Source organism: Sparus aurata, chromosome 18 (genome assembly GCF_900880675.1).
Source record: "Sparus aurata chromosome 18, fSpaAur1.1, whole genome shotgun sequence".
Taxonomy (NCBI): domain Eukaryota; kingdom Metazoa; phylum Chordata; class Actinopteri; order Spariformes; family Sparidae; genus Sparus; species Sparus aurata.
Genome location: NC_044204.1, coordinates 19173212 through 19189290, shown reverse-complemented (window position 1 = coordinate 19189290; position 16079 = coordinate 19173212). Strand labels below are relative to the sequence as shown.

The window sequence follows — 16079 nt, the reverse complement described above, 5'->3', positions numbered from 1 at the left end:
ATCATTTATTCCTTTTGTTGAAAAAAAAGGTTTGGTGCAACGACACATTTCTCGTTTCATGGATTTATTCTTTGAATTCACATAATATACTGTGAAGTAAACATGGTCTTATACAAAGCCTAAACAAGAAAAAACACATCTACATCAGTTAATGAAGGCAATTCAATGCAGCGCGATAGTGTGATGCAGCTCAGGCAGCTTTTTGTTGAAAGTGAACAACTCATCCTCATTTATTTTGTATGGAGTCGTCAAGTAAAGAGATAGATTCAGGCTTTGCATTGTCACATCTACATCCTAATATGTTAGTAGCAATCCGTTCATACATGATCAATAAAAGCTTAGCATGGAGTGTGATACAAAGAAGAAAATTCATCTGCTTTTCATCACTGTGTAGCCCTCTCTGTTGGACAAAAAGGTTTTCTATAGATTTGATACAAAATGCCTATCTGATCAGCTTGATTCCAGGCAGTGGCAACTGGTATCGGGTCTCGAATGAGGAGGTAGAGCAGCTTCAGGAGGATGAAATTAACAATGCAGCAGCTCAGAGGAAGAGATAGTAAAGCCAGTAGAGGATATTGACGAAGAGGAAGGCCGCAGGGAAAGCGGTGCGAGCGTGGCAATCGATGTTGTGTGGGTTTTCAACGGTGAAGATGGATGCTGCCCGGCGGGACGCCTTCTTCACTGAAGACAGGCTGCAGCCCTGTCCTGCCATCTCCTCTTTTGAGACGGTACTGTTCCTAGTGTCACTGTGTGCTGCCTGCTCCGTGGGCTCGTCTGCACTGGAGCCGATCTCCACCGACTGGTTTGGCTGGGTGGAGGTGACGACGGGGATGGAGCCGTTTCCATTGGATTCATTGAACTCCTTCAGAAGATCCTGACACACGGATGATGGGATGATGTTAGTACACAACTCCACAAAACGTATGACAAAATTCTCGTCGTTTTTAGGCATTTTTAATACATAAATATCACATATGATATCTTTAACAGTTCCCTCACCCTGTGAAAATCCTCTATGGTCTGGTGCTGCATGGTGTAGAAGTGTGCGCAGGCGTACTCCAGCAGTGCGCCGAAGATGAAGGTGAAGCAGATTCCCAGGTAGACATCGATGGCCTTGATGAAGCAGTTGGCGTTGGGCAGGGAGGTGCGGGCGCCCATCATCAGCGTGGTCATCGTCAGGACAGTTGTGACGCCTGGAAGATACGTCACAGTGTTGATTTCATGATTCAAGATAACAACTAAATCCCCAATCCATTTATTGGTAACCAATTAAAGCTTGTCATCATCTCGAACGTCTTCTACTGCTGCCGTCTTCACTTTTATTGACTATTTTTTTCTTCGCCTATGCTGTAGCTCTTTGACCTCGCTGGTTTCTGTCTCAGTAAATCATTACTCTGTGAGGGTCTTAAGGGATCGTGACGTGCAGTATGTCCTCCCGTTGATCACAAGATGAAACACAAAAGACAAAATGCATTTCACATAAACTCTAACTACAAAAAAAAAAAAAAAAAAAAATCCATGTTTAAATGAATGATGGACTTATTTTGATTCTTTATGTCTTTTTTGGACAAATGATTCAGAGGGTGTAGACCAACTGGGAGCTTCATTAGATGTTCTTATGACAGACATTTTCTGCTTTGGGCATGTCTGTCGGCGAGATAGTATAGTATAGGCTTTAAGGTCAATCAATACATGATAATTCAAATGGAGGCATTCAAGTGTGCTACTGGGACATTCAGTAGGAGCTGTGGTACGGACCGATGCAGGTCCTGGCAGGAACAGAGGACTGGCTGATCCAGAACGACACCCAGGAGAGAACCACCAGCAGGATGGAGGGAACATACGTCTCCAGGATAAAGAACAGCACGTTTCTACGCAGTGCAAAGTGTAGCACCAGCTTGGGGTATTGTCCTGTGAACGAGACACAGAAGGACACAGTTTATTAAAGGGTAATTTCACCAATTTTACACTTCTTTTTAAAGTGTGTTAACAGGTCTTGGCGATTACTACTGCATATGTGGAAAAAAAACAGTATACAACAGTTTGTGGCTCTAGAGAAAGCTGCATGTAATCTGATACATTTCCCCCAGTGATGTCACTCAGTGGGTGAGTTGCATTGTGGTTAATGTAGGCACCAGGTTATGAAAAGCAGTCCAATGACAAATAAGAAACAATAAATCAATACAGCTGAACCAGAGATATTGCCTTTTTTATTCCACACTTCCTTCTTCCTTTTCAAAACCTGGCGCCTGCATTACCCACAATGCAATTCACCCACTTAGTGTCTTGACTGGGGGAAATGTATCAAATTACCAAGACCTGTAAACACACTTCACTGTGTAAAATTGGTGGGGTTACCCTTTTAAAAACAGAATGATTGTAAAGACTCCACGTGTCAGGGGGGATTCTGGGGGTTGAAGTATCTCACCTGTCTCGTACACAGCCTCTGACACTGTTGTGTAGTAGGTCTCCACACTGTACTGAGCCAGCCGCAGCGTGTCAAGACCCTTCACTGAGTCGTTCCCTCTGGTCCAATAGAACACCACGTCCTGCAGGTTGTAGCCCCCTGAACACACACACACACACACACACACACACACACACACACACACACACACACACACACACACACAAAGGTTTGATAATTAACCTCCAATGAATCTAACCTATAAAGGACAACATTATCTCTCCATTTAGATACTCACTACACTGATGATGAAATGTTGATGGTGATGATGAGATGATGGTGATGGTTATGTCCAGTGACACATGTGTTGGATGGTTGAGGTTCACAGGTACTCACAGCTCTCCAGCTGCAAGGTGCACACCTGTCTGTCCATGGGGTACTTGGTCAGGTCCATGTTGCAGGCGATCGTCGCTGTGATGCTGTTGTGTGTTCAGAGCAGATATCATTATAAAACTCTCAAAACCCTGTTACTACTTTGATGTATGACACAGTAATCAATAATGGAGCAACAGCCACAAGAACAAAGACTCAAAACAAAAGTGTCAGTATCAGTTTTTCCTGTGTCGCATGAATTATTTATGTAGAAGAGGCTGGATTTCACTAACGGAGCATTAGAACTGACACGAATAGTAACAGTGGAGTAGTTGGCAGAAAATGCTGAATATTTTCTGAAAGTATGAATGATATAAATGCAAATGGTCATCGCACACCACCACATTGTTTCAGTGTTGAAGAAAGAATTCAGGGTGTAGAGGAACGTATGTTCTTCTACTAACTGAAGTCTGCCTGGAGCATTCACGTCCAATTCTTCTATTGATATATTACTCATGACAACACTGGAAATATTGATAAGGACATACTTTTCTTATATTTCTGTGTATCGTTAGAGCCAAACATACAAATAACATGAGAAACCCTTAGAACATGGCAGATTTTAGATTTACCAACATGGACATTACGACATTTATGACTCAAAACATGTTTCTCAACTCAAGAAGAACGAGGGATAGGCCGGGTATCCTCCACAATACTGCCCTGTCTGTCCTAAATCAAGCTGCTTAGTCATAATTAAGATGCGTACGAGTGTGACGCCAGATTGGATGTCAGAACAAATTCTTTCCATGGCCGTAGGGGGGTCTGCCAATATGCACTAACACAATCTGAACATTTTGAAGGGCATGGGAAACTCAAGAGATGCAGTGGCGTTCCCTTAAGTAGTATGACTGACTGATGATACATAAGCGTAGAACCCAGAGCCAGTTCACGGTCGGTGACCACGACAATCATGAAAACAGCATGAAAAACAGGTCTTTTTTTTCTTCCTCTCCCGTTTTTTTTAATCTTCCTACATGTTTATGTGAGCGGCACCCTTTAGTTTCCTCATACAAGCTCTGCAGAGTCTGTGACACGTGCAACAGTATCGAATGTTGGTAAATGTCAAATCAATTCACTGAAACCCCCCCATTAAAAAGGACATGTACCGCAGGGCGTAGAGAACCGTTCCATTACTGAAGATGCGTATGAGGCGGTTTTCCACCGTGACGTCATGCAGGAAAGAGCGCTTGGAGTCCGGGATGAAGGTGTCAGGGATCCAGAGCAGCGACACCAGGCGCCCGTCCACGCTCACACTCTCATTTCCCGGGAACACCAGCCTGGAATCACGCCACCGCTGACGGAGGAAGATAGTTGCGGTGTAGTCCTGAAAAGATGATGTTGTAACTCATTCATTTCTTTAATCACACTCACAATCATATTCACAAGATGAAGTGGGAAGGGCGCTATACCATGTTGATTTCGGAGATGGCGTCAATGCTGGCGATGTCGAGACTCATTCCAATTTCAACAGGACCCTCTGTCACAGAGAGAGATTTGGAAATTAGTCAGTTTTCATGACGTGAGCGCACAAATAGCTACAGTAGTGCAGCTCCTTCTGTTCCACATTAAACATGATAATGAGCTTGAGCATTACCTAACATTAGCATACGTTAGCCAATGCCCCAGAGTCAATTTACGGCTCCCCTATCGCATGATGTTACACGATCAAACAGAAGTGTCAGCTAGGACGAGGCTGAATGCTAACATTAGCTGTCGTCTGACAGAAGCTAAAAGGTTGTGGACCTTGAAAACAATTCTTGGGAATTTTTCGTTATCCATTGTCTTTTCAGGTGCTGATTAATCGAGAAACTGTGAAATGATAACGAGTTGTCATATTCCCTACGTTTTTACAACTTGCAACCTCTAATACATCGGTACGACAATTGACCTTCCCAGCCTGAACGTGATGTCAGTGGAAAATGGCCATAAATATGGTGTGTTGTCCAGTGGTGTTGTGGCGTCCCCAAAAGGTTCTGTCCTCTGCCCCCCTCTGTTTTCCATATTCATGCTGCCTCTTGCTCAAGTTATCCTGAATCACAATTTGTTCTTAAGTAGATGGACCTCTCCTCCTACTAAATTCAGATGCTATGTCCCTTGCCTCTTTTAAATCTCTTCTTAAAACCTTTCTCTTCGTACAAGCTCTTAAAATTGCTTAAAGGTGCAATATGTAAGAATTTTCACAGGAGTAACTGCTAATTGCTGCTAATTGTAGATGCCCTCAGCTAGTACGCTCAGTTAGCCGTGCAGATAGCAGTTCAGGCTGGGAGCAAAGGGACCAGGGGTGTTAGTGTTCACACCGCTGGCACAGGGGTTTTGGACCGGGTCAGAGCTAGCTGGTTAGCTTGCTAAGTTCAGTAGATATCTCTACAACACAATACATAGGGATCATAATGTCAAAACTGCTATTTATTCACATTCTGTTGATCATTTTAATTCTATATATTTTTTTAATTCTTACATATTGAAGCTTTAATATGCCTTTATTTACAACTTTTTCTTCATTATGCTCTTATTTTATCTGCCATATCTAGTTTTATTTCCTTCCAAGCACTTTGAAACTTTGAAAGTTTTGCATCAGTATTATTAATATTACCATTGAAATTAGGTCTGAGGTAGCGGTTGTATCCTTTCATCAGCTTCTGAATCGTTGGCAGAAGCTGTGAGTCGTTCCAGTCGCCCCAGTGGTTGCTGGGATACATACAACCACTTAGAAATAGAAAAAGGAAATGAGACAAGAGACGTGAAATGGTGCAGAGGCACAACCTCAGGAAGTCCGTTTTCAATCAATAACAATATTGATATCAGCATGTGTTCATGAGTTTTTTTGACCTCGAGCCATCTCTCACCCCAGCGTGAAGCTCAGGCAGAGGATCAGCAGCGCGTGCAGCCGGATGGACATCGTGGACGTCAGCAGCTGCAAACCATAACATGAGCACATAAAACCACAAATCATTGTCCTGAGCAGTGACATTTTATTATGGGATTGACACCGTTTCACCATGGGGTGGCAGCACCTAGCTGAACATGACCTCAAACCTCAGGGGAGATGTGCAGAGCAGCCACTCTCACCCTTTGATGTTATAAAACTGGGCTTTGTCCCAGCCCTCAAACTTGGAAAATGCAGTGAAGACTTCTATTGATCTCCGCCTCTGTGTTTCATGAATTTGTTAGCAGCTGCTTCATTTAGCTCTCTTTCTCTCTCTTTCTGTCTCACACACACACACCTGAAGAGTGTCAAGATAAGCGCACCTTCACATTAACAAGCTTGTTTTTGTGTGTTACCTGCACGTCAGTGTGCTGTGCAGGCTGTTACCTGATGATTTATGTGGCCGCCTCCTCATGGTTTATTCACGAAGCCTCCCCGATAACTAACCTCCGTCTCTAACTCATTAAGGATTCCCCATTGTCAAGTTGTTATACACCGTCACTTCCCCTCCTCCTCAAGCAGATGAATATCATTGTCTGTAAAAGACTGGAGCACCTCTTTCCCTCTCACCTTCACCAGCCACACAATCCAAATCCATCAATGCATGTGTTTGTGTTTGTGTATATTCCCAAAGCAAACATTACATTGACATGTTGCCAGGACCTTAGCAAAGAAAATTTCAGCAAATATTCAATGTATTATTCACACAGCTGTGCCATTACAAATGATGCTGAACATGATCTCCTCATTTATAATGGCCAAAAAATAAAAGATGCTTGTTTTTCTTCACATAATTCAAATTACAATATTTTTCTGGTTTCATTCATTTTCTTGTTTACATCTTTGCAGCTCCGGCTGACATCTCAGCTGATGATTTGTGTTGAGGTATGCATGCTCTCTTCCTTTTTTAGTCCCCACCCAGATGTGCACGCACATCCAAAGACAAATTTACCTTCACATATTTTTTTTTGTTTACACACATACACACACACACACACACACACACACACAATTTTCTCATTCTCAGTTTTTCTAATTTTCTCGTTCTCCTACCTGTTTCCGTCTTCTCCCTTTCTCCTTCCACCTCAGGTCACTCCTCTTCTGTTTCCACTCTCTCCTTGGTTTCCTCCCCCAGTCTTCTGCCTCTCTCTGTGCCAGATGTTGTGTGAGGCTGAGATTGGTCCTCCTCCTCAGTTATTTATGGTTATATCCTGGTGTTTCCTTCCATCTACCAGTTAAATCACAGTTGCTTCAGTCATTTGCTCCTGGCGTGTGGGCTACTGTTGGTTGTTTTACTGTTTGTGCATCTCCCTCTGTCTCTCTGCACAGCTGTATTCATCTCCCCACAGAGCCTCTGTGCACCCCCTCCCTCCCTCTATCTCTCTCTCTCTCTCCCTCTCTGTTTACACCACTCAAACTCTCATTTGCGGTCTCCCCTCTTTTTTCGCTGGCCGCCACCTCCACGCTCGCACACACACTGTATGCACACAAACACATTAACATGCAGTTTGATCTGTCCTCCCCCCCCCGTTCCTATTCTTTTGGCCCTTAATCTCCATCTGCCTCCCTCTCCACAAATTTACCTGACATCAAGCTCCTCCTGGGATCAGACTGCTCTGTCTCATTCCCCCATGCCCCTCTGCAGCCTCACCTCCAGCTCATTTCCCTTGCATCAACATCATCATCGAAATTAGTTTCCTCTCGGCTCTGTCTCCAGTCTTCATCCTCACTTCCACCAAAAAACAATGTGGTTCTCCGGCCCAGCTGCCAAAATGCAACGTTTGCCGCTTGTGTTTCTGCAAACCACTGATACAGTCACATTTGTAAGTGTCTTATGCCATGTACCTGGCTCTCATGTCGGGAGGTGGAGGAGATACTGGTGGAATTACAGGTGGCAAGTCTGCCAAACCAGTGACTCCAGTTCAAGTCTGTGTTTCAGCATTTGTAAACATCACACCACTGGATACTTTTAGGGAGACTTCAGGACAATTTCCAGCTGTGTTTGTGGTTACAAAACCGGGTGCTTTAAACAAGATCTTGAGACATCTCCAGCTGTGGTTGTGGTGACTAAATAGATATCCTACGCCAAAAACATTATGTTTTTCTTACCCTAGCCAAGTGTGTTTTGTGCCAAAGATAAACCAGAGCATAAGCACAGCATTGTGACTATAGAAAAATTCAAAATTGAAACTAAAACCTAAATTGCAAAATAAAGACACAAATTTTGACAAACCTTTTTTGCAGAAGTACACACAACAGCATTTATTCTGGCAGTTGGGTTGGGCTCCTGTACGAGATGAGAAGACCATTCCCGACTAGTTTTCTCTATTTGTCTCACAAAACGCTTTTTAAAAAAGGTACTCTTGTCTCTTTTTTCTTGTGTTTTCTAACATATCCTGCTGACCGCATTTCGGCCACTGTAATTGTGTTGAGTGTCCTGCTTTTGCTGCTGGCGCTCACTTGAAAGAAATAACCAGAAGCACCGTCCTTACTTGGTGATGGAGCTGATGATGGTGATGATGATGACTTGTCCACACACAGCCCAGAGACCAAAGCACTTTTTGTGCTCAATAGTCAATCTTCTTGCTCCGGCACCTGTGACGCTGCAATTAATCTCTATTAGTGATTGGCCCTGTAGCAGAGCTTCAAGTCTAATTATGCGGCCTGCCCTCTGAGATCCCACCAGTAGTTCCAGTATATGCGAGAAAACCTTGAGGGGAATGCAGCCTAATAATGCCTTATCAGATTCCAGCGCTGCAGCCCATTGCTTTCCCCTGCCTGCATTCCCCAGCACTGCCTGCTGATGCTAACTGGTCGTTAACAAGCTGATATGTTGCCACTCCAGGTTATTCAGTGCATCAATAACTCACTGTAGTCATAAAACTCACTTAGTCTTAACTTCATGCTCTGACGTCTGTCTTCTTGTATAAACAGTCTCTTCCCAGTCAAGGCCTAATGTTGAGGAAGGCAGTGAAATGAACATAAGATAATCTGATTCTTATCTCGCCTGATAATCACATGTGACAGAGTTAACACACAGTCCCTGACAGTGAAAGAGACAAATGGAGACGTCTGCGAAGCACCTGAGGGTGGCGATGTAAATGTTTGATCTGTGAGTGAAGGGGGGGCTAATGAATAATTATAGCGGGTACACAGTGGTGTCAGAGCGGCATACGAGTCGGTGTTAGTCAGCATCCACCTGGCTGCCTCTGCCTACCTGCCTGCATGTTCATTTCTCTTTCACATCTGTGTGATCAAGTAGTTTTTTTCCCTCTCACTAACTGAAATTCCCTGCAAAATGCCTCCTCATCCACACTTGTACACCTGTCAATTTCTCCAGACTGGTTTATTAGCAAGCTCACTTTTCATAATCTTTTGTTCGGTGCTTTGTCGCTGGTTCCTCAGAGCGGAACAAATAGCCTTCTGCACGAGGCGTCGGCTGCACCAGCTGTTTAACTGAGTAGAGATTACATGACACATTAACACGACAAAAGATGACATCAACAAATCAACACAGTTATTTAAGGCACATTATAGTGAAATAACACAATGTACATAATTACAAAATTCTACGTTAGTGACGCCTGAAACTAGATTGCGTCGGTTTGGCTAGTTAGCATACTCATTTCCGACTTTCTAACTCTTTCTAAACTACCTGAAACAACCATTTCTCTATTTATACATATAAAGAAACACAGTTATGCTTACATTTATGATGGACTGGCATTTTAAATTATATCATAGAGTTCTGCATTAAAATGTCTGCAAACAACTAGACCTGTGTTGTGTATTTTGTCGAGGTTGTGTGCTCACATGATCAATTAAAGGTGTGTTTCATTTGGTCGCAGCAACAACTTCTGGCATAGGGAGGGTGGAGAACAAGACAAAATAAAAAGACACTTTTCCCATTGCCATATGACAAGTTTCTTTTTGTGGGTTTTTTTCCAAACTCAACGCTGACTGAGCACCTTCAACACTGTTTCCCACAAATTTGCTATTGGGTTTTTGTCCGGTGTGAAAGGACTTTCAGAGATGAGAATTCGCTGAGAAGGTTGATACGACTCCTTTAAGATTTGTCCGTTGAATACAAACTTACAGAGAGGAGCCAGTTAGTAAAGCTTATCTAAGCACTGGAATTAGGGGGAAAAGCCATACAGGCACATAACCCCCCCGTAAACTTCTTGCTTTTGTATGGATTTAACGAACAAGATATATTACGCAAGCTTAATAAGTGGTGACAGGCTGATTTATTTTTTTCTTTCACTTTGGATGGTGCCAGGCTTGCTGTTTTACCCCTGTTACAAGCTTTTATCCTTAGCTAACTTAACCCCTTAGCTGGCTCAGTTTCATACATAGAGTATAATGGAGATGTGAGTGGGATTGATGTCCTTGCTGACAGGAAGCAAAAAAGCTTTGAGATTTTTTCCAAAATGTGTTTTTGCATCAGCCTACTTTGAATATATCGTTTGGCCCCAATTGACATTACATACATTTCCAATTTGCCAGTCATTGAAGTCTTTCCTAGCTAAAGCCATTCCTTAAGTCTTGTTAAGTGTGGCGACCTGATTTAGTAGAACGCAATGGAAACCAGGTAGTAACCGAGTTAAAGACCTTACCAGGGATTTTACATGCAAACCTAATGATTATAAACGACCAGTACGACCCATTTCCACATCATTGGACTCCTCATCTGTCTTGGATGCACTTCTCCATCTACTGCTGGGGTTGTATTAGCTGTGTGAGCGGGCATTAGTATGTGTTAGGTGCTTCAGTGCTGGGGAGGAGACTCAGCCTCCCTCGTTAAGGTCAGTGTATCACTAACTGCTCCCTTATGACCACTTTCTTACTTCATTTTTCATTTTAAATCCAATCAGTTGGCTAACAGCCTCCCCCCCGCCGCCCCCATACTCACTCGCCAGTGACCTTCCTCTAGTTGTGTCACTCATCTCCCACTATTCTGCTCCTCCTATATCCAATCTCTTCTCTTTTATCGCTGTCAGCTCCTCACATTTTCTCCCGTCCATCCATGTAGCCAAGAACCCCATAAAAAAAACATGTGCACATATTGTCCCCGATCATCTTCTCTCAGGGCAAGAACCCCTTAATGCTGCACTTTGGTTTCTTTCCCATCAATCCCCTGTTGCGTAAGCGTCTCTCTCTAAACCTCCATGCCTCTCTGTCTTTGTCTCAGCGTTTATTTCTCCGTCTGCCTCTGTCTTTCTATCAGTGTGAGTATGCATTGTGCTCACACCGTGTTTCAGGTAATGTTCATCTCCTCACATCCAAAGAGGCACCAGAAAAATGGAAACGTCACTTGCCCGCACGTTTGCCCCGGTGATTTGCTATTATGTGACAAATGGAAATGTCAAAAGACTGCCCATGAGAGGGACAGTGATAGATCTTTCCTAAATGACTGTGACGGCTGCCATGTCCAGGAGGAACACGTATGAATTAATGTGGCGAAGACCGTGAGCCTGCGCTCTGAGCCAGCTGTCATGTCTCCCCGTGACTGTCGCGCCTACTTGATGCGGATAAAGTGTTTTTTTGCTGGCTTTCTTCAGATACCATGGACATGAAATTGTAATTTAACATTCCCTTTCTACTCTTTCCGTCCCAGAAGTCCCACTCATTCGGGCTCAGTTGGCTTGTGCCCTCCGGTTTATCCGTGGCAGTCCTTCCTTTGTGAGACTTCTGTCTTTGAGCAGCGTCTCAGTCTCTTACTCCTGCAATTGCACTTGTTGAGCAAAAAGTATAAACTGATTTTTAAACCTGTCTCCGTTCTTCCTCACCGTAGACTCTACTTGAAAGGAGAAGCCTCTGTCAGGTGCAGAAATCTCACGAAGACAGTCTTATTACCATTCCTCCTTTCATCTATTTGCTGCCAAACTTTTGTTGAAGTGTTTTTTCTTTTCTTATCTGTTCCCAAGATGGAATCACGTGTGTGACATCATCCGCTCCCTCAAGAACACTATATCCACAAAAGTACAATTATTTTGTAGACTATGTTCATATAGCATGGCACTGCATTCTGTTTGGGACTGGGAGCAGAAACCAACCTACAGCACTATTAACCACCACCGCATTTGGTGCATCGATAAATATCTTATGAAATGTACCGACTCTCAGAGGATTCAGAAGGAACACAACAAAATACTGGCTGGAGGGATCTCTGCTCCTAAATTAACTGTATGATGATAGATCAACATTTAAACTAGATCTCCTGTTCGCATTAGTCTGCATTTTTGCATATCAATTCAGACATGGATCAGTGGGTAAGGATCTAATAATAATAATAATAGCAAATACACTGACAGTGGCTAAGGGTACAGTACAGATCAACATGGCTTGTAATTAGGAAGAAGGTATGTGAGATATAAAGCTGCATGTTGGATGGTCCTGGACTCGACGTTGTCCATTATTTTCTGATAATGGACACCTCGTTAGGCATTATCCAGCAACATTGAGAGAGAAATAAAAAACAGTGGGACATATAATACATTTTTTTATGTGTTTTACTCTAAAAATATAAAAAAAGTTTTGTATAAGCTACCTAGCCAGTGTTGACAAAGAACCACTGGTAGAGGTCTACTGGACTGCCAATGGAGGAAAAGGAGCTGGTGCTTGACTCAGGAACACTGGTGGAGAAACTCTGGCAGACGTCTGGCAGACCATTCCCAGGAGCTGATAGGAGGCTAGCTAGTTGGTGGCTAGTACACACTGGAGCTGACGGGAGCTTAGCAGGCCGATGGTTAGCATACTCCACGACCAAAAATACAAATTAGAAACACAAAAGCTAAAACACGAGGAATAAGAACCAGAAACATACCACATGATAGGGAAACATGGGAACAGGCTCAGGTGGAGCACAAGTGGATAACACACTTGAAACACAGGGGAAGACGAGCGGACAAAGATTACACATATACACAAAGGCTGATTACAAACAAGACAAAGGTGGACACAGAAAAAGGGTGTGAAATCAAACAATAGGTGGACAAGCAGTCAATATATAATTTCACAGCATGTTAAACAATACCAGCTAGCAAACAAGCCATGTCACTGTTCCCAAATCAATAAAATTGAAAAATTTAAGCTGCAAGCAGTGATGAATGGGCCCTCGCAGTCCATGCGCGTCAGGGCATGCTGCTGTCAGGGCGTGTCGGGTACCATGCCCCACTGGCCGATTGCTGTGTTCGCATCTCTTAACGGTCCATGTTTCGGACAATGCAGGAAGCAGTTAAATGTCATTTCCTGTGTCCAACATGTGTCGCTTTGACTATGACTGTATATTGGCCTGTATGTTCAGGGATGGACTCTTATCAAATGTGAATGTGAAACCCCATGTTTGATGTAGGTGAAAGCTTTTGATAAACTTTTGATCTTCAAGGTCTGAGGATGATACTGAGTGAATTGGAAGTCTGTGGTGTTCAATCTGTAAGAGGAGTTCATTAAAGTACGAGGCATGGAAATGGATGACAATAGGGGTGAAATGGAAACTTTGAATCAAAATGGCCGACTTCCTGTTGGAGTGACAGTTTGGTACCCCGAAGTTTTTTGTGCGTCTGGTCATGATACATAGGCATACCGAATGTCGTTCATGTATGTGCATGTAGGAGGCGGGGCTTGAATTTTTTTAATATTCCATGGGGCGCTATAGAGTCCTTTCATCACCTATCTTCAGGAGGGCATTGGCAATACTTGTACCAAATTTTGTGTTAATCCGACCAACTGATGTGGAGATATAAATATTTCAATTTAAAGAGCGCTACCTAGTGGTAATAGGCGAAAATGTTGCACAGAGCCTCAGGAGCTCAGGGGGAAGTAGTAACCTGAGTTTCATGTAATTTTCAGACACACCAGTGTGGGGATCTGCAGGAAGTCATATGGTCATGGTCTATGGTCATGAGCGATGGGTCATGACCCGAAAGAACGAGATTGCGGGTACAAGTGGCCGAAATGGTTTTTCTCCGGAGGGTGGCTTGGGTCTCCCTTAGAGATAGGGTGAGAAGCTCAGTCATGCGGGAGTGACTCGAAGTAGAGCCGCTGCTCCTTTGCGTGGGAGTACATGAATAAATCATGTACTGTATTACTAATAAAACAAGGTGTTCACTGAGGACTTGACCTAGTCAATAAGCAGGACTGAAGTTATGAAGATGAGTAAATAGTAATGTCCGCTTTGAGACAACTTTTGTAGCCGTCAGAGCCACACCACAGTCGTTTTGGATTTATTAGAAGAGCAGCTGCTTCCTCGCCTACCCTTCAAGACTTTGGGATTTGGACCTCCGCCCAGAGGGAGTGAAAAATAGAATAATCCAGCGGGAAATAAGCTGCTTACTCCCTCGATGTTAACATCTCATTTTCTCCAGCAGGATGCCGCTTTAAACGGCTGGGAGGTTATTTAAGTTTCGAAAAACCTTGTATCCCTCAATTGGAAAACATTATGACTGGAACAACAGCTACTCTTACATAGCCAATGATCTGAGGTAATTATTTTCTGAAAAGGCAAACTGATAGTACGGCTCTGTAAATTCAGGCATCCACCTGTGCAAGGGAGTAAGTCATTGATGCTTTGATCTGAAATATAGCTGGTAGGGCTGAGAGAATTTGCATGATTTTAACAGACTGTTAATCTTAGTCTCAAGGTAATAACTACCAATTACCCATCTGCCTCCAATCCTATCTTTATCAAACTAGCATTGATCCCTTGATCCTCAGGGATAAACTTGCAGGGTCCTGTGATAGGCAAATGTTGTGTTGACACAATAATAACATGGATTTTCTGCCATATTACACTAATTAACATTGCATTTATTTTGGCCAAGTGCATGTTCAGAGGAAGAAAAGCAGTATGAGATCTGCCCTCAGGTCCACTCAGGCTGTTATTTGAGCTGTCAGCTGCACAGACGACTGAAAACTCCTTTCTATGGACAGGAACTGAGGACATTTACTACCACATGTGCTGCACTTCAGTGCAAAGTGCTGCTTGAGCATCTCAATGTTCTGCTACTTTACACTTCCATTCCATTACCATTCAGAGGCAAGTATATGCTTTTTACTCCACTACCGTCATTATCAATTTAAATGTGGCATTACTTTTGTGTACAAAATCAACAAACACTGAAATTTAATAAATACAGAAGCTACAACAGTGTGTTAAGTAATATTTAGAAACTATATTAAAATAAATTAGACATACAATAAGTACTATCAAAAAAAAAGATTTTAAAAAGATGTTTGTTGAGTATTCTGTGGAGGGCCCGGTGGACCAGGGGGCAACAACCGCTGCTCAGCTGCTCAGCTGCTCAGAGACACCTAGAGAGTCTGGATTAAAGCCCGACCCTCTGGAGGATTAATCCCTGCAGTCACTTTGGGTTCTGAACCGTTTACCCAAGGGAGGATAGTTTACAGATTACTTTTTTGGGGTTAAAAAGTGGATTAACTTCACTCTTGTTTATCAACATGACTGCAGCAGTGAGTCGTGAAGCTCACCTCTGTTTCCAGGTGTTTATGTTCTTTATTGTTCATTGATAACTGGCACTGAAGAAGAAAAGTACTTTACGTCATGAGAGTCCCTGACGAGTAGGCTGCTAAATTCACAAAGCATTGTCCTAAATCTGACCACACAGACACGCTCGGTGTGTGGCATTGCTCGCTAACGTTGGCTTGCAGCTTGTGTACAGTTGATTAAATTGTCTTTTTGGGGTGCATAAACACAAATGTTCCTGCCGCCAAACTCGCTTCACTGTTGATGCACACACCATGAAGAAAACAGCACTGCTGATGAAACTCTATCTGATGTGACTCAAGCAATATAATGTTTTCAAGTTTTATTTCAATTAAATTTACTCTTGTTCGTCAACTTCCCTGTTCCAGATAGGATAACGACAGGTGACTTCATGAGATGCACCGTTACCTTGAGCAAACTTGTAGATTTGAACACTTTCAGAAACATTTGGGATCATTTTAATGCATGACTCAACAAAACATACAGCAAAGGTCATTTTTACACATTTCAATGCTGAATTCCTTTATATTCTATCTTATTTAGCACATTTACCAGCTGTAATATTAAAGCGGTTAATATATTAATTCTTCAGTAATCATAATACAATCATATTTTAAATGGGCTACTCTGAAAAATAAGTACCACTTTTGACTTTCGAAGGGTCTCTGAGGAACTTCTGTGTTGTGCTGGAAGCCAGTCGTTGGTTTATGTTAGCGGACTCTATTTCCAAACAACCTTTAACTATTGTTGCTCTCTGTTAGGGGAGAAGAAGCACTGAGACAAGGCTGTCGAGAACGTGCATAAAT

General features: G+C 42.9%; 1 protein-coding gene across 1 annotated transcript; it reads right to left on the bottom strand.

The window, feature by feature from the left end:
- Positions 1 to 47: 47 nt before the first annotated feature.
- Positions 48 to 7167, bottom strand: gabrp (gamma-aminobutyric acid type A receptor subunit pi). Its single transcript, XM_030397327.1, has 10 exons — positions 6822 to 7167; positions 5689 to 5756; positions 5436 to 5548; positions 4252 to 4319; positions 3949 to 4166; positions 2804 to 2886; positions 2429 to 2566; positions 1759 to 1911; positions 1000 to 1193; positions 48 to 874 (listed from the first exon to the last, which is right to left on the bottom strand). The coding sequence occupies exons 2-10, from the start codon at positions 5739 to 5741 to the stop codon at positions 542 to 544; spliced, it is 1353 nt and encodes a 450-aa protein (XP_030253187.1). The 5' UTR covers positions 5742 to 5756; positions 6822 to 7167; the 3' UTR covers positions 48 to 541.
- Between the last annotated feature and the right edge of the window lie 8912 nt (positions 7168 to 16079).